This window comes from Pyrgilauda ruficollis, unplaced genomic scaffold (assembly GCF_017590135.1).
Source record: "Pyrgilauda ruficollis isolate IOZ18807 unplaced genomic scaffold, ASM1759013v1 scaffold19, whole genome shotgun sequence".
Taxonomy (NCBI): domain Eukaryota; kingdom Metazoa; phylum Chordata; class Aves; order Passeriformes; family Passeridae; genus Pyrgilauda; species Pyrgilauda ruficollis.
The window spans coordinates 9260689-9279047 of NW_024518095.1; the positions used below are offsets into that span (position 1 = coordinate 9260689).

The 18359-nt window shown below is 36.0% G+C and overlaps 1 protein-coding gene across 2 annotated transcripts in view; it reads left to right on the forward strand.

The window, feature by feature from the left end:
- The window catches only part of NAV3 (neuron navigator 3), a 251244-nt gene that overhangs the window by 148071 nt on the left and 84814 nt on the right, over nucleotides 1-18359 (forward strand). For both annotated transcript variants that reach the window (XM_041465666.1, XM_041465667.1), the window contains exon 12: nucleotides 1005-1124. In XM_041465666.1, coding sequence (XP_041321600.1) covers nucleotides 1005-1124 — 120 coding nt within the window. The remainder of the gene's footprint in view (nucleotides 1-1004; nucleotides 1125-18359) is intronic.

An 18359-nucleotide genomic window follows, 5' to 3' on the forward strand; every position in this document is an offset into this window, starting at 1 on the left:
TCATAAGTAAACTCTGGGAGATCACTTTAGCCATCATCCTAACATTGGGACTACACCTATTTCAGTCTGTGTTTTGAATAGGTTCAGTTAGGTACAGAATTTTTTTTCTGAATATGTGTGCTTCTATATTCAGTGCCGTACATGTATGTGCATGGTCCTTCAAAAATAAATTTATGCTAACTTTGTTGGTAAATTAAAGTTATCAGAAAATACCGAAGGGAAACAGAAAGAACAAGAGCCTAAGAGGAAGGACAGTTTAACAAAAGGTCCTTTAGGAACATATTGGAGGGGTCCTGTGGGTAAGACAGGCTGGTGATGCTGCTCCATTGTAAGAGCTAAGACATCTCAGAGAGACAGACAAACTGTAGGCAGGCATTCCAGAAATTATTGCTGGTACTTTCAATTCATAAACTTTTAATGGTTCTCTAGTGAGTAAACAGCACTCTACTCACTGTTTCACTCATTAGACATGCATTAGAATGTGAAGTGGTGAGAATCAAATAGAAGGAACACACATTAAAAATACTCTTAAATATCATTGTACGGTCTTCAGTGAATATCTCTTTCATATCTGAATAATTGCATCCCAACAGGGACTATGAATTTGGGTTCCTAATCTCGGTTCCCATTTGGATAAATGCAAATAATTTTTTTTTTTTTTTAAGCTGGAGTGATTTTTCTTGCACCTGGTGCTATTTTTTGGCAAAACCACAGTATTTAAAATGTGCTTTTGAACGTAATTGAGGGCTTCAGTCTAAAAATATTTTAGTAAAAGAGGCTGGCCTGTAAGCCATCACAGAAAAAGGCAAATGATCCCAGAAGACAGGCAGATACCCAATCTCCCTGTGCCAGGCACATAAAGTGGGAATATTTGGTATAAGTCTACCATCTAATAAGACAACCTGTGCCTTAAACATTTGAATTTCACAGACCATTAACTTTAAAGTGCAACACATTGCCAGATGGCTGCATTTCCCATGCATTGACCACAAATTTATTTTCAGGTACATGACAGATGGAGGACTCAACCTATATACAAGAAGTCTGAACCGAATACCAGACCTTGCTGCCTCTCGAGACGTCATCCAGAGAGGGGTTCATGACGTGACTGTGGATGCTGACAGGTAACAGTGCTTTGCTAAGTAAAAACCTGTCTGAGCTCTATAAATATTTTGCATTCTTCGCACTTGCTAAAATATCATATAAGGAATTGGAAGCAAGCTTCTGAGGCTGCAAGTTTTCTGAGCACCCAAAATAGCAAATACCACAATGAGTGGGGGAAAAAAGTGAATTTCTCACACAGGAACAAGGCTCAGGAAGAGCTTCTTTTTATAGATGTAAGAGAAAATAGTAACAAGCCCAGACCTTATTTGCAGTCTTAAACTTCTGAAATGGGATGTGATTTTTACAGGTCGCCTTATCAGTTGATGAGCAAAGGTAAATCCACATGGTCTCTGGGCAGCAGACAATTGTGTGTGCTTGGTGACATGGTTCAAAACATACATTTGGATTTGGCTGGAACTAGAACAATAGTCTTGTTCACCTGTTTTGCCCTTTGCAAGTATCGGAAGGCGGCAGTACCAACAAGTAGTGAGAATTGTGGTTCTATCTTGTTGTTTGTACAGCGTGAAAAAGCAAACTCCATCCTGCCCTTATATATGGGTGTCAGCCTAAAAAACATGCTCCCACTAGTACGTCTGTTCCTTTTCCTAAAGCTTAAAGTAGATTCATGTTGGTGGCTTTTATCCACATCTGAGAAATAAAAATTCATAACCCAGCTTTTGCAGAACTTGGAACTGTCAGCTCTGAGGTTTTGGTCAGACCATCATAGAGATAAGGAACAGCTGTGAAATTTGGCAGTCTAAAATGTTTTGGGGTCGATTTGAGTGCCCTTGTTTTAAAATAAAGTTTCTTCTAGGGGGAAAAAAAATGTATTCAATCACAAAGGGGGCAAAGGGGGAAAAGGTTCATGGAGTGGTTCTGGTTTTATAAACCTGGCAAATTAGTTGAAGAAGTTCTAGGATATTTATCTAGGTATGAAATAATTTTTACTTTTCACACTTTCTGATGAAAATATGCCTGTGATGTAAGTCAGGAATAGTCTGCATAGGTCAAACAGTGTAAGCAATGCATTGGGATAAAGGACATAATTTTCATCTAGGAAACCAGTTACTTAAGAAAGAAGGTTGCTTTAGCTGACATCAGAGCATTTGTTGACCTTGCAGAAAAACCATATTTTAGATAGAAATTCCAATGAACACGGATAGGTTCTTTGGAATGCAAGCACTGACATGATGCAAAGACCAGAGAAAGTGTACAGTAGGCGTTTAAGAAAATAATTTGGATAGAACTCAGGCAGTAACAGAAGGAAGAAACGAGATGTGGGCAGGAGGGACTTTTGTGGAGCTCCATATGTGAGAACAAGAACCTTATGCTCAAAGTGAGAGAGAGGGTGGAAAATTTAGAGGCTGGCAGTCATGTAATTAGAGAATGTCACTAGTGCCCACGTTTTTGTATGTGTCTTTTTTTTCCTTGTAAGTGAAGTTATTAGAGCTCTTCCCTCCACACAGTATTCACACCCAGGTTTCAAACCATGCAGATTTCCCCTGGGGAAAAAAAAAAGGTGCAAAATAAGGGATTTTTAAATTTTTCTTAGTATTCCTCAAGTTCTAGATGCCACTCAAACACTGTATGCTTATTTGTGCTTACTTGTCTTAATATAGGTATTTGTTTGTTGTGTACAGTGTGCAGGTTCATACATATTTTTCAGAGTCTATCATCTACAAATGTGAAGTAGAACTTCAAGTAATGACTGCTTTCCCTTACACAAAGAAAGAAAGCTGGATTCCTGTGTTCTTCTAGACCTTCTAAATGAGGCTTCATGAAACATACTATGTTAATATTTAATTGAAAGGTTTTTCATAAGGCTCAGGCATAAGGTATTTAAGTTATGGCTATTCAGACAATATCTGGCATTCCCTGACCTTTCAATACACTACTTTTACAAACTTAATCATTCTTCGTGGACATAGTGGGGAGGTTTTTTACGTATAAGTGCATGTTACCCCTTGAAAAAGCAAAAGTTATTTAGGAAATGTAAAATGTAAATAATTTTACGAGTTCTGATTATAATAAAACCCATGCTTACCAAAACTGGTTGAAAAAAAACCTGTGGTGGGTAGAAAAAAATTGTTTATGATGATCTTCAAGAATGTGTGCCACATTTATGATGTGAAATCAGGGAAAAAAAGCAATAGAGATTGCTGAGACCTCAGCAGGGTAAGCTTCGTTCCTTCACAACAGTGTGAGTACCTAAGATTTCATCTGATCTCATATAGCCTTTTGCAACATTTTTTGTCTACTCTAAACAAAAAATAATAGGGTTTATGTCACAGCTTCAAGGTATGCCTTGCCACTGGGATGATGAACTTCTGTGAAAGAGGATTATTTTCCTCACTGTCATCCCCATAGATATGTGAAGGACACATGCATTTTCTCTGTGGTATCATTACTATAAGCCTTTTTCATAATTGGCATGATCTGCCCTTGCCTTTCTGTTGTAAAGGACTCTTCTGGCATCTTTTTTCAGCAGAAAATAAATTATATGCTGCAAATATCTGATTTACATTAGCAAGGGGGAGAGAAGTTTTGGTATTTTGCCCATTACTAGTGGCAGCAACTTTTGCTGACAGCAGTCCCATGTTCATGAAAACTCAACCTGGGTTTTTTCTGACAATTTGAGTTATATCTTCTGCTTATATTTTAAAACTTTTTCTCCTTGTGAGCTGGCAGTACCATATTCTTTAGAGATGTGGACTGATATCTCTAAGGGTAATGCCATTTCTGGTAAATTTATACTTTCAGACTGATTCTCATTTCCTGGATTGTGTAAAAAGACAGGAAGGTCCCCAGTGTGATGATGCTAAATTGTTTCAGAGAGCACCTGGATCTCCACATCTTTCCAAAAAGCAAACAATTGAAGGACTTCCACATTGGAAACCTAGCCTGAGAGAGTTCATCCCCATAATAACATTGAATTGCTCTTTGAACTTCATAGAAGTTAAATTCAGAAAGTCAACCTAAGCCAAGGCTTAAGTGTTGCTTTCATAAAGCACTGCTTGCATAAAGCACATTGGTGCAGAAAGTAGTACAGCAAACTTGCTTGTTCTGGTGAAGGAATTGTAAAGGCTGAACGGACACTGGCAGCATCAGATGTCAACAGTTGTTTCATTAAGTGTAGATTTTTAATTTATTTGTGGGTGTTTTGTTTGGTTGGTTTTGTTTTTGTTTTGTTTTGTTAGTTGGACACTATTTTGTTTAAATAAAGGCCTATTCCTTCCAATTTACCTTGTTTCAGTTACCATAAGAAATTAATCAGAGTGGAAGATGGATTTTCTTTATCGGGTATAACATGGGATATGGCTAAGAGAGTTCTCAGTGATATTGTATTACATTTCATTTATTGTCCTGTTACTTCCTCTACACTCTAGCATTTCCCTTCTGGGACTTGTAGAGGGAGTATTTGAGGAACGTTCTTGGATTTCAAAGCCTTTTTCAAAGTAAGATGAGCCAAAAGAGATTAGATATAAGCACAGAGAATGAATTATGTTCTTCGGAAGAATAAGGTTTATTGCAATGTAGGTTGTAACATTTCCAAACCACCCTGTGATGTTCATGAAAACTGTTAAAGAAGTTTAAAGTAAGCACTATTAAAAGGGGATATAGCTCCACTGAGTTCAAACATTATCCTTCCACTCCCTATACATGCAGTGTGTCATAAGTCACAGCTTTCTTCACCTTCACGAGTCAGCATGTACAACCCCTTTCCCCTCACTGCTTCCCTTGAATGCAGTATTCTTTCTCTTTCACCTTTTTTTTTTTTGATGAAACCCAAAGATTTAAAGTTTATGCTGCTTAGTGTGCTTCTAGCATGGTCCACTTCAGCTACTTTGCTGTTGCATTGAATCTGAGCTCCTGTAATACAGAGTTCTTATGCATAAGGAGACTCCCAAAGGCTTCCACCATCTGCCACATGTGCAGAAGATTTGGCAGTTATCTCAGACTAGCTCAGGCTGGCCTGGTTGTTCTCAGCCAAACCATAATCACCATAATACATTATTAATTATAATAAAATAATTCCAGATTTTGCCTGTAGTTTATTAGCTAACATCCTGCATGAATGACTATGAGTCTTCTGGTGTTTGTCTGAGTAGATGAGCCTTGAGTTGGAATACTGTGTGTTTGAAAAAGGAACTTTTCTAGAGATTGATGTGCATTGAGCTGGGAGCTCTGTTTCATAAGGTTGGTCATATCAGAAAAGGCTGAGACATTTTGAGCAGTAACTTGAAATCCAAATAGAATACAATGCCTGTTCTCATACTGTACAGTTCTAGAAGCACATTAAAATTTCTGCTGTCATTTGGAATTTACCCCATTGGCATGTTGCTCAATGGAGGAGCATACTTTGCTTTCTATCCAGATGAGTCTGTGTGATGTTTGTTTCATCACTGTACTGTGTTTTCTGCTGTGTGTCTCTGCAGTTTCTTATTGATATGACCATTTTTCGGCCAAGTTGCAACTATTACCTGTTGAGCTTGCTGCTTCTGGTTGCAGAGCAGGATTTACTATGGATAAAGGAAATATATATGCCACAGCATTGAACTATTCACTGTGTGCACACATTCAGCTATCAACCCTTTCCTTTGTCTGCCAACATTCCAGGTCTCTCCAACACTGGGTTCCTGTGTCTATGGCAATTAATACAAATATCCATCCCACAGATATGAAATAATAAATAATAAAACACAGAAACAGATATGCCTTCTTCTTGCTGTCTAAGGTTTTCTTGGGCAAAACTGAGTTTTGCTGTAAAACTTCACTGTGTAGGGAGGCTTCCAATATCTTTGCATCTGCCTTCACCACTCAGTATGCCTGTGACTTGCTCTGTTCACAATCTAAAAAAAGTTATTGTAGGTCTTAAAGTCAGCATGGTTCATACAGTTGTGTGATCTGCTATCATTTTCGTGGTTGTGATTTTATAGTATTAGTAAATTCTTAGTATGTTGGTAAAATTTAAGTATCTATGCCTCACTGTTTTTGCGGTTACTATTCAAATACCTATAGAAGCCGTAATTATAGAATCTCTTATGTGAAGCAATTTAAATTTTAAAGAGTTTTTACTATTATTGTTCTCGTCTATACTTTTAATCTTCTCTAATTTCTTTTCACAGCTGTTGCTGTTAACATTTCCCACCATTTACTTCTTTATTATTCTCAAATGATCCTGCATTTTCATAGTCTCTGGTGTAAATCTTTCCTTATCTTGGCATCTGCTAGGCTATCAAGAAAGTTACTAGTTAGAAGTATCTATTTCAGTGTGTATCTTGGCTTTTATTGTTTCTGCAAAGTATGGGTGCTAAATTTAAGTACCTAAAGCATAAATATGTGTGTATCCATGCATGAAGGGCAGAATAATTGTGTCAAAAGGAGCACTCCTGGAGTTTTGGCTCATTATGTTGTTAAGTATTCAGAATTCTTTGAGGATGAATTCCTTATTTTCAAAAGCATAATGAGAAATAAATTTTTCAGTAATACAATTTTGTACAGCATTATTAATTTAGAAAGAATGTTATTTGAATTAGTATGATTTGTTTCTGGTCATGCCTTCAAAAGTCAGGATTTGAGCAACATAAAATAGGCAAAGCAACTGGACTTTGATCTAATTTTGTGAAGTTGACCCTTCCTTACTCATTTGAAACATCTACTGTAATTGCCCACAGAACCACAAACCAAAACATGGAAACATTTACCAGCTGTGTGGTTTTAGGTTCAGATACCATATTCGTATCAGTGACATAAACAAACTGCATTGTTAGCATGCTGTCATTAGTATATTAAACTGTCATGATCCTGCAACATCATGTCTGCAGACACATTTTTTTTCACCCAGCTTACATAAGAAAATCACACTCAGAAAAGGCAAATGTGAATGGCAGATGTTTACCTTAAAACAAGACCAGGCTGCAAATGACAAATTAAGTTTTCTCTTTTTAAAATTTTTAGTACTGGAAGAAAGAGGGACAGCTAGTTTCAGTTTAGATTAAAAAGGAATTATTAAAAAGAAGTATTTAAATTTTTGCAGGATTACAAGACAAATACATTCTTATGCCATGTGAAATGAGTTGAGCATATGGTTTGCTGCAGGTTTATTGAACCAAAGGCTGGCTCTTTATAGATGACATGTATAATATTTTCATAAATGTACTTTTCAAAAGTGGATGGTGTGGAGCTAGGTATTACTGACATGCAGTATGTTGGCTTTTCTGCTTATTTCAAAATTTGGTTTAATAATTTAAAGCCATTTGAAGTGAAGCAGGACTTTATCTTTTATTAACAGATTTCTAATTCTTGACTTCAGGCAAAGTGTAGATGGTTTATTTTGATTGCAACCTACTTCTGAAGAGAGTATCAATCTATTTAATAAAAGCTTTCTAAGACTCAGCTTACAGTTTTAGCAGCAGCATTTTGGTCCACTACTGTACTTCACTGTTACCAGCAAGGACTACTGTACTACCTCTTTGTGTTAGAATAAAACATGGATAGCAGGATTTAAATCATTAACCAAAATTCCCCAGGCTTAAATATAAAATTCAAGAACTTGAATCTCCCATGTGATACCTACTTGCTCCTGGAGTCAAGAAACAAATTAATTTCTTTAAAATGTCTTGACTAATTAGATGGCTGGAGGAAACAAATGTTGTCATTTTATTCTCCTGCATGGCTATTTTTTTAGAAATCATAATGAAATTTGTAATAAAATGGTTGCAATTGATATTACAGTTCTAACATTAACAAGCACATGGTATTTTAGACAGAAGTCTCATAAAACTGGACATAAAAATACGGATTTTGATGATTTATTACTGGAGATAAAGCAGCTCATGATTGCTAAGCTGTCTTTTGTTCCAAATTGCCTGAGACATACTTCTTTCTTGGTTAAGTAATTTTTTAAAGAACTGTTTTTATAATAGTTGCATTCCAGACTGAGGTATTGCCTGCTTGTCAAAATAAACATATGAATTATCAGAACATTCCAATTAACCCTTTCATGGAAAGCAATTAATTTGTAACACTATAAAAATCCTTTGCCTTGGATTTATTGTGTACTTATAGGTGTAAGTAGTTTATTTCAAATAAAATATGAATTTGATAAATTCAGCCAATCTCTAGTACAATGAGAAAAAGGTAAAAATGGAGAGTCCCATCAGGATGGGCTTTTTACACTCATGAGATGTCATGAAAAAGGGGTTAAATGTACTGTTGTTTTGTACACCTGGACTTTCTCCTAGTTGACAGGTGGAAAAATAGTTAAGTGAAAGGAAGACTAAATTTAAGTTAAACTAAACATCTAAAGTGCAAGTGCACTTTGCTGCCCAGGCTGTAGGGCTGCTTACAGTGCACAAGAGGAAAATGGAAAGGTTTTGACTCTTTCCTTTGCAGTGTGCTGCTGTTGAAGCAAAACTGTGCTGCTCTGTGCTGGGCCTCCAGGGAAGCAGTGATGTTCAATACATTTTGGAACTGAAATTGCATTGCAAGGTAACTTTATCATTAGTGGTTAAAGATAGCTGGAATCCAGATGGAAACCGGTTATGGGTTATCTACGATTAAATAAAATGAAAAGAAGGATGTCTCTAAAGGTGTGCAGGTTAAAAAACATGGGAGCCTTTTATTTTCTTTGACAGAGAAATAGACTTTGAGCACTGTAGGCTGGCTAAAGAGTGAGTTCAAAGGGAGAGAGCATGAAGGGAAAGCTGGAAGAACACCACGTGACTGACAACCTGCCAGCCAGCACATAGAATACCCTGTGCTGCAGAGCACAGCATGTGTTAACCTTCCCTTTTGGAAAAAAAAATCCCTCCATTTGCTTATATCAACATTTTACTTATAAATCTTAATGATGTCACCTCTGAGTCTTCTTTTGATGGAGAGAGAAAAAGACAAGCCTCCCTCATCAATCTGTTCTCCAAGTGCTGTTGTGGAGGCTTCCTGCCCCTCCTGAGCCCCTTGGGACAACCTCAGCTCCACGCAGGGAAATGTTTGGTGCAGCAATATGCTAGGAGTTTGTTTTCTTTTGATGTTACAGCACTAATCTCATCTGCATCTAATTGCTAAAATATTACGTCTTCAAAGATTTCCTTTGTAAACAAAAGACTGTCATAACAATTTAAGCAGGATCAGATGTATAAATTTAGAGTGGAACCCTCAATGAATTCTACAGAAGTTTTTTTGCAAAAGAATACAATATACTTATAATTCAAACCTGCTTAGTGGATTGAATAATCTAAAACAATCTGAAATACATTATTTGAAGAAGATTTAAAAACCAGATTTACCTAATTAAATTTACCTTAATAAACAATAAACTTTTAATCTCTTACCTATGTGCATTAGCCTTAATTTCTGACGTGCTAAATGTTCCCTTTTATTCCTTTTGAATGTATTACACTCTAGCATGTTTCATACTGCAGAATAGAATGTAAAATGGCTGCTAGCCCTATCAACTGCTGTGAATGTAAATTCATAAAGACAAAAATTGCTTTACTGCAGTTTAAATATATGTGTGATGTTGGAAATAATTGCATTGCCCTGGGAAATACAATAACTGTTAAAACAGGTGTTTGTCATTCCTGAAAGTGCTTTTTCTAGAAACAAATCTTATTGATATAAGCTAGTGTTTTTTATGTTTAAATACCCAACAGTTTTTGATCAGACACTTGGTATACTGATTTAAAAATGAAATTAGAGTATTTCAAATGGATAGGATTTCAACCAGTTTCTGGAAAAGAAACTACAGAGTCAGAAAACACTAAGTTATGTATTCCATATCTTCTGAGAGTTTATCAGTGAACAGATTCATACTGATAGCCAGGACATAAAAGCTGAAAATTTTGATTCAAACTGGAAATGCACACAAAATTTTAATAGCATTGTGAACTTTAGGAACAAGATATGAAGTATAAAGGTACTTCATTGTTTAAAATCAAGCCTAGATTTTTCTCTAAGACATTTATTTACTGATTTAAGTACTAAAGTAGACAAAATTCAATGTGGTCTGCTTCTGGGGTGACTGGAGGACATGTAATGCTTTCTGAGAAGCCTGAGATCAGCAAAGGTGTATAATCTTCATGTTTCATCAAACACCATCTGGAAGCTCTTATCTCTGTCAACTAGCACATTGCTAGACATCTAGCTTTTGTGTTATATTTCGATGAAACATAACTGTTTTGAAAAATTAAAAAAAAATTTTCTCTTAATTTTAAATAAAAAAAATTCTAGTAGAGCACTGCAGTGAAGTGATAGCCTGTCACCCAGTGATAGTTCCTTCGTGGAAGGAGTTAACTTTCAAGGGTTTTTAAAATGATTTTCCTAAAATGGAGTCTTTCTCTATACATCAAAGTTATTGAAAGAGAAATCAGCATGTTTTTTAAGACTGAAGAATTATTCTTTTTCCTCTTTGAGTTAAAATCATTCCCCTTCATGAAAAGAGTTGACTCAGTCTTCCACTTTTAACCCAAATGTTCTGATGCATAGTAAATAACTGAATTGCTCTATTTTACAAATCTTTTTCCTTTATTCAGTACAGAAAGAAATTTATGATCCCTTCTTTAGCACATCTTTCTTTCTAGTCATTTAAATTAATGATACCAGCCATACTCTTGGGAAATGGATTAATATCAAGTGGATAAATTCAATGCAAAATCATGTAGGAAAAATAATTTTGTGTATTAAAAATAATAAGTGTTCACAACAACAATTTAGAGCCTTCCAGATAAATTTTGAAACTTAATATCCTAACAAGATTTTCAACATCTTTCCCTAAACAGCTTATTTTCACTAAAATTATCCACATTTTCTTTTAAAATACATCTGTTGGATTGGAAATGTTGGAAACTTTAAGACAACCAGGCTTTTGTGTGTGAGTGTGTCACTCCAGCAAGCCACTGAGCTGCAGAGTAGTGGTAAGTGAGCCCCAATAACTCTGAATCAATTTCTGCAGCTTTCCAGTAAGAACAGCCTACATCACAGAAAATTGATGATAGATAGTTTATTAATTTTGGATTGCTGCCTTGGTGATGTTTTGTCAGATTCTTGGACTTACTGCAGCTATTTGGTCCAAGTCAGCACAAAGGCAATAAATACTGAAAGTAGCTGGTCAGCAATGCCACATGTAATTTTGGTTCTCAGTCTGTAGCGGGTTTGACTAATGCTTATTGAGGTAACCATAACTATTTCCTTGACAAGTGCTCCTTTCCTTTAACTAGCCATAACTCTGCTACAAGGGAGAACTGAACAATGTGATATTTTCTGTCTCAATGCTGCAAGGAAATTCTCCTATTTCTGCTACCAGTTTCTGAGAAACCACCTTCTTGTATTTGAGTAGCAGCTTTGTGGGTTTAGTTCCTGGTATTTGCAAGGAGAAGCTGGGATAAAAGCTTGAGATAAATCCTAGGAATACTAATCCAACTTAAGTATCTCACATCTGGTTTTATAGGATTTTTATTTGAAAACCTGAGCTAGGTTATCAAGAAATAGGAACCGTCTAAAAAGAAAAAATAGGAAAATTTAGGCAAAATAAATAAGAATCCTTTGATTAAAAAAAAAAAAAGAGAATTGTTTCAGGATGGCTTACACTATGGAGGTAGAAAAGCTGTAAATAAAAATAAATCTTCAAGGACAGTGTTAAATCTTTACATATTTACTATTCATCTTTTAGGCAAACAGAAATGCTCCTGAGTTAACTTTAAACTGAATCTTTCCCAGTTAATTGTTTTCTATTTCACCTTTGAATGTTTTTCCAAAATACTGTTTGCAGAAGTTTGCCATAATGTAGAAATTATGCCAAACATGTTGTCAGGTCTTTCTGAATGGACATGATTAGATTCAAGAGCTGAATGCTTAAGCTGTAGATTTAGCAAATTACATTCTCTTTTCATTTGACCCTCGAGAATTTCCTCAAGAGAAATTTGTGGATTAATGTACATGTCATAGAAAGCCATATCTATTTAAGAAAACTCAGTTAGATATGAATGTTTCTCTCCTTCCCTGTCTTTTTCTATTTCTGATAGGAAAATAAACCCCGTTATGTTGAACAGCTATGACTTTAGAAGATGTGGAACAGTCTGATGAGAATATTATGGGTCTCTAATGTATTTAAACAGCCTAAATTTGCTATATGTATTTTACTACTCAGTCCCAGTGAAAAAGATGAAACAGTTCCTATACTTCCTCTCCAGTGCATACCCTACGTGCAATACTACATTTGTCATTCAGATATTTCCAAAAAGGATTTTATTAGCTCTAAATACTCTTTACACATGACCAAAATTATTCAGTGCTTTCCTTAGCAGCTCTTCAGGATGAGTTTATGTACAAGGGCAGTCAGAAAGTGACCTGCTGGCTGGGCTAAACCAGGAGCAGGAAACTTCCAGAGAGACAGCAGGGAAGGGCCTTCATCATGGAGAGGATGCAAACTGTGTTGCTAATTATGTATCAAAGCAGAATTATTATATATCTCCTAACACCTCAAGGTCCTCTAAAGAGACTGCTGAAGCTGTGCATAAAAGATATCAGAAGGGTACTGAGGAGACTGCTGTTCTCAATAGGCACAGTGTGCGTGCCTGTGTGGCTGCCCTTCTGCTCCAGTTAGTGTGCCAGCAACATTAGACCCTGCAATATCATCATTCAACTCAACTGGGATATTCTCAAATTATTTTATAGGCTGTTGACTAAAAAAAAAAAAAAAAAAAAAAAAAAAAAAAAAAAAAAAAAATCAAGTATGTGTTTTCTGTTTGGCTTCAGCATGGATGCTTTGACTTCTTTTAGAGACACATGATTGGTCTTTTGTTGCAGGGGATGTTGGCTGGGTGCAGAGAGAACCCTGAGCATCCCTGCAGTGCTGCTGGCTGTTCAGAGAGGCCTGTGAGCTCAGCAGAGGTGGTCTGGCTCCCTGAGCTTCATGCCTCAGCACTTGCCAGTTGCTACATGTAGCCAAGTGATTGCAGAAGAACCCTTTGCGATGCTCTCGATTACAAAAAACATTTCATTAATTGCCAGTTACCCCCAGATTGTGGAAATCCAGACATGGCCTGGAGGCATCATTGTATTCTGTGTGCAGTTGAGATGGAACAGGGGATTTAACCTGCAGTAGTTGAGTATGTAAAACTCAAATATATAGTACATGAGAAAAATTGTATTAAGTCTAGATAAATATCTGCTTATTGTGTCAGGAATGGAAAGACATTTATCACAGTAGTTCTTCAGAGTAATATCCTATAGTGGCAAAAAATTTACTGTTAGTTTTTCTTCGTACTACATCTTCAAAGTTCCTTGATACATTTTTAGCTGTCAGTTCCATCAGGACTTCGTGCAAACCCTAGGAATCAGCTGGCTTCTTATTCTAATCAAAGATCTCATGAAGCTTATATCAGAGGCTCTATATAAATATATGGCAGCAACAGTTTTTAAGAAAAAATACATAATTGAAGGTGTGATGTGTAATAAGTTGCAGTCTTCATACATCAATTCACTTTAATGCTTGTGTCGCTTTAATTTTCTGTCGGTTAAACAAGGGAAAGACTTTTTTGGTTCCCAGTATATTTTCATTTTTACATTTTTAAAGGATTTATTTTTAGCAGAGAAAAAAATAAATTTTTGGACAAGAACATATAGAATCATTCATGCATTTCCTGAAAGCTAGTATTATGTTGGTATTTCTCTATGAAGCTTTTCCATCTGATATTTTCTGTAAATTCCAAGAGAAATCTTAAAAAAAAAAAATTTAAATTGTCACTGGTAAAGCAAGGATTCCTTAAGAACAAATTTTTGGTTTTAAGAGTTTTAATTTTTTTCTTGTTGGAGATGGATATTTTAAAATAAGCAGCTACCTCAGTTATTTCTGAATCACTGCTAATTTAAAGTTAGACCCCCTTCCTTAATGGGTTTCTCTTCCTAGTGCTAGTTTTTTCTTCTGATATTTTTATAAAAGCCTTCTGTATTCCCATTTGGATAGCATTACTTCACGATGCTTCTTCTCTGGTGTTATCTCTTGCCTGCAAGACTTTTCTGAAGCCATAGTACTAATTGGTTTCCTCCCCATTTTTCTGTTACAAGAAAGGACTTTTTTAATCTTCGAACTTTTAACTCATTTTGGTCATTTCTTTTTCCTTGCATTTTTCCTTTTGAAGAAGTACTGAATTCCATTACACCTCCTGGGGAGTCTTTTTTAAGTTTGACCGGCTTTCCTGTATTCCAGTAGTTATTTGGTTTTTTTCTCATTTCCCACTAGCTTCATTCTTATATTCAACATCTGTTGTTTTGTTTGCTTGTTTGTTTGACCAAAGAAAAAAGTACCAAGCTCTTTCCTCTAGTTGCACCTTTCTAGGATAGACTATAATTCAAAATAGACTCTGATTCTCCATTTTAATAGGTATTTGATTCCATTAGTTACTCAGCAATTAGCTGTAGGCCTTTCCATAGTAATCCTCTCTTTTAAATTTATTGCCATAATGTTTTTGATGGTGAGATTTTAGGTCACTGATGATTCCATTTTAAAATGTCACTATTTTTTCTGTCCCTTTCTGTCTCTGCAGTAAATATGAGAACCCACTTTTGCTGTTCAGTTACATTTATGAAGATGATTACTGTTTGTTTTCCAGATTGGTTTTGTTGTCTCACATTTTTTTTTCCCAGTGTACTAATTTTCAGTAGCTCTGTCCTCTTCCAGCTTATCTTTCAATCTCTTCTAATATCAGAGTAAACTCAAGTGATAAACACTGGCTGGACTTTGGGAGAGAGGAACAGTAGTCAGGAATGAGAAAGAACTGCAAAAGGCTGTTGTCAGTGTTCAATTTGGAAAAAAGTCTTTGACATATTGCTGCTGATGTGGAACATTCAGAGAATTATTACCTTTTGCAAAGTGGGTGGTAACAAACATGACAGCCAAGAAGTCTGGAGCGTGAGACGAGGACAAAGTTTCCAAAGATGGCAGAGACTTAATTAATTGCAACAGACTTCAAATGTTTTTGCTGTCTGCAGCTATATTTTTATTTCATCTGTCACCTGCTAGTCTGCTCTCCAACTTGAGTATTACATCTATTAATGTAGGAAGTGGGGAAAGTATTTCATTGTAATGGGGAGCTTTTACATTTGGATCTTTTTCACCCTACATAGTGAAGCCATTTATGGCCACCTTCCATCTTTGTTAGTGGTTCACTAACTCAGAAGTTTAGTTGTCTAACTGGAGTAATTAATAGGCTAAAAGAGATGTGCAATATTGCTGGTATGTCTTCTTCAATATTTCTAGCTGATAAAGGGGTTTTAACATTTGTTTTAGTTTGGATTTGGGGTTGTTATTTTTGTGTATGTGCACAGCCAAGCAGTAGCCCTGCTTTTTTTGTCTTTTCTGGCTTTAACTCAAGATGACATTTATGGAAGATGAGAGAGGTTCAGGATGCTGGGGTGAGATCCTGGGTGATTGGCTGCTGTTTGGCAGTGATTTAATAAAGCAGCTTGCCTTATCTCCCGACTGTGATCCTGGTACATTTACTGCTATAAACACAGGTAGCCAGAGGTCCCATTACCTTCTCAGCAAAATTCTGTTGTGTCATAGACTTAGTCATTCAAGTTCTTAGCCTATGAGATATTTAATTTTTAATATAAAACATTGATAAGTTCCAACTAAGCTGTGGAAGCAATCAGCTATTTTGTATGCACATTGCCATTTTTATAATTTAAATGCAAAGTCTGCTTTGCTTTCTCTGACAAAATAGCATATGTTTTATAGAATTTTTGGAAAAGGATGAGTGTGCTCTGGGTTTCAGCCAGACTCTTTGTATTATGTGCAGGTGCTTTGGGACTTTAATAATTAGAGTATCTAATAAAATAATCAGAGGATAAGCCGGGAAAATTACTACAACGTGAGTTCTCTTTGCCGTTACAAAAACCAATCTTTCCTGTTTCACCTAATACAAGATTGGAGACTTACAGGTGTATTTCAGCCCAAACTTACAGGAAACACATAACAGAATTGATGAAATCATTAAATCATTATATAGTAGCCTCTATTTCAAGCTGCCTGGATTTAATTGCTTTACCTTGAAAAATAAACACCAAAATCCCCAACCAAATAGTAAGCTATAATTGAACAGGCAAGCAGAGCAAAGATCTGAAGTTCCTGGGTTAATGCTATGTCACTTACTTGTTTTAAATTGTCATAGTACAGTAAATCTACATGGGCTGTTTCTTTTTCCCTATACTGACTGAAGAAATGGGTATGCTTTTTGTTGTAGGCAACTTTTCAGAAGGCAAAATCATCACTTTTTTCTTTACCATGTCTACTCCTAAGTCACACCAGATTTAAACAAACTCAAAATGTTGCTTTTCTGTTCTGCAGAAAACCCATCACTGCACATTGCCAATCAGCACATTATATTTGCATCAGCATACCTATGCCTATGTGTGTCCTGCCTGCAGGTGCTTGTCCAAGTGGTGTGAGCATGTGCTCGTGGTCCACACCCATGAGTCAGTGTCTCTGCGTGTGTGCAGTGAGGGATCAGGTCCTCCGTGGAGGAAGAAGTGGTGTTCACAAGCTGTGCTGCCTCTTCGTGCTGTCACCATCTGTGCTGGCTCTTTGCCTAAAGCTGGTTGACTTTGAACATCACCCTGAAAATGGATAGGTGTTAAAAACTAAGAGGTTGTGACCTTAAGTGGTTAGCAATGACACAGCATGATAAGTTTTTAGCTCTTGAAGGATAAAGTATAAGGCTTGGAAGGTAACGGATAAATAATGACACTATGAGGTAAGGAGAGAAAAAGGCAGTGAAAATGCTCTCCTGGTGATTATAGGTATGTTCTCCAAGTGATTACAGAGAGAGTAAAATTATTCATCAAAGAATTTTATAAAGATGCATTAGGTTCCAAAAGCTATTTTGGCTCTTCCGGTCTGATGAACTAGATAATTAAAAGTTTACTCCGACTGTGTCATTCGGGTCTGCTAATTATTTACCAATTTCTGCTTGACAGCATAGTGCTGTATATTAGACCTAATTTACATTATCTTGCTGTATATTTCAGAAGTAGAAATGAGCAAGCAGCATATGCTGATATTTTCCTTTTGTTACAGTTACAAAGGAAGGAAATATTCTATTATCACTCTGCCATCACCAGTTTTAGGAAGCATACGGTATTTAATATTTTTATCTACATATACAAACATTCCCTGATACTACAAACATCCCAGTGCTGAGTATTTTCCTTATTTTGAAATCAGGGAAACAGAAGAAAAAGAGCTAGTCTTTTCTTAAAAATTAAAGTTCTAAGTCTGCTGTCTTTGTAGAGTGGCTATCAACCCTTTTAATCCTCCAGAGTTAAGTTTTCAAAAGTCATATACCCATTTTTCCTCAAAAGTAACCATATATTACCTGTGCTTTTTTTCTGCACTGTAAGAATGTATTCTTTTCATTAACTGTGATAGATCTGCTCTTTTCACCCTTACTTCTCATTTTATTGATTAGGCAAACAAATTCCGTCTGGCTCTTTCATCTGCTTCTTTGCTCAGTTCTTGCATGTGGTCACCACTTACGCTTCTATGCTTATGCTGGCTGTTTTCTCATCCTCTCGTGTCCTAAATGCTGTGGAAATTATGAATATTCTGGGGCAAAGATTTTAGTTGCCTGTTGCTCCAGTGTGCAGGGAACATATTCAACTAAAATATTTGAGTATTATTTCTAGAGGACACCATAATACATCTTATGGCAACCATTAGTAAAGATCATCTGAAACCACTCCTACAAAGTTAGCGTTACAGCCATTATTCAAATTCAGTCAAAAACATCAGCTAATGTTATTCCTTAATGATTCAGTCATGCTGGGCATTGTTCCTTTTCAGCAGAATTCTTCTTTAAAATGGCATGCCTAAAATAGATGCAATAATTCATGAAAAGATAAATTGAGGGTATTTTGTACTGAGATAGTAGGGCTGTGAAATTAGAGATTTGGATTGGAAAGCCCCTTTGTTTCACCGTGTATTCTAATTCAGCACTGTTACTAAATAATTATCTTTGGCTGTTCTCACTTGAATATTCTATTTCCCATAGTAAAGATTTTATGTTATGCCCAGAGCACCATGTTAAATTGACTCTTCTCACTGGGTTGGGCTTTTATATAGGTTTTGTCAAATGCAGTAACATAAAATACTAAAATAAAAATTAGCAATAAATACTAGAAGGCAAGAAATTGCAAGGAATATCTGTGAGAGCGCTATCAGAAAAGAAGTCAGAGCATAAAAGGCAAAAAAGCAAAGC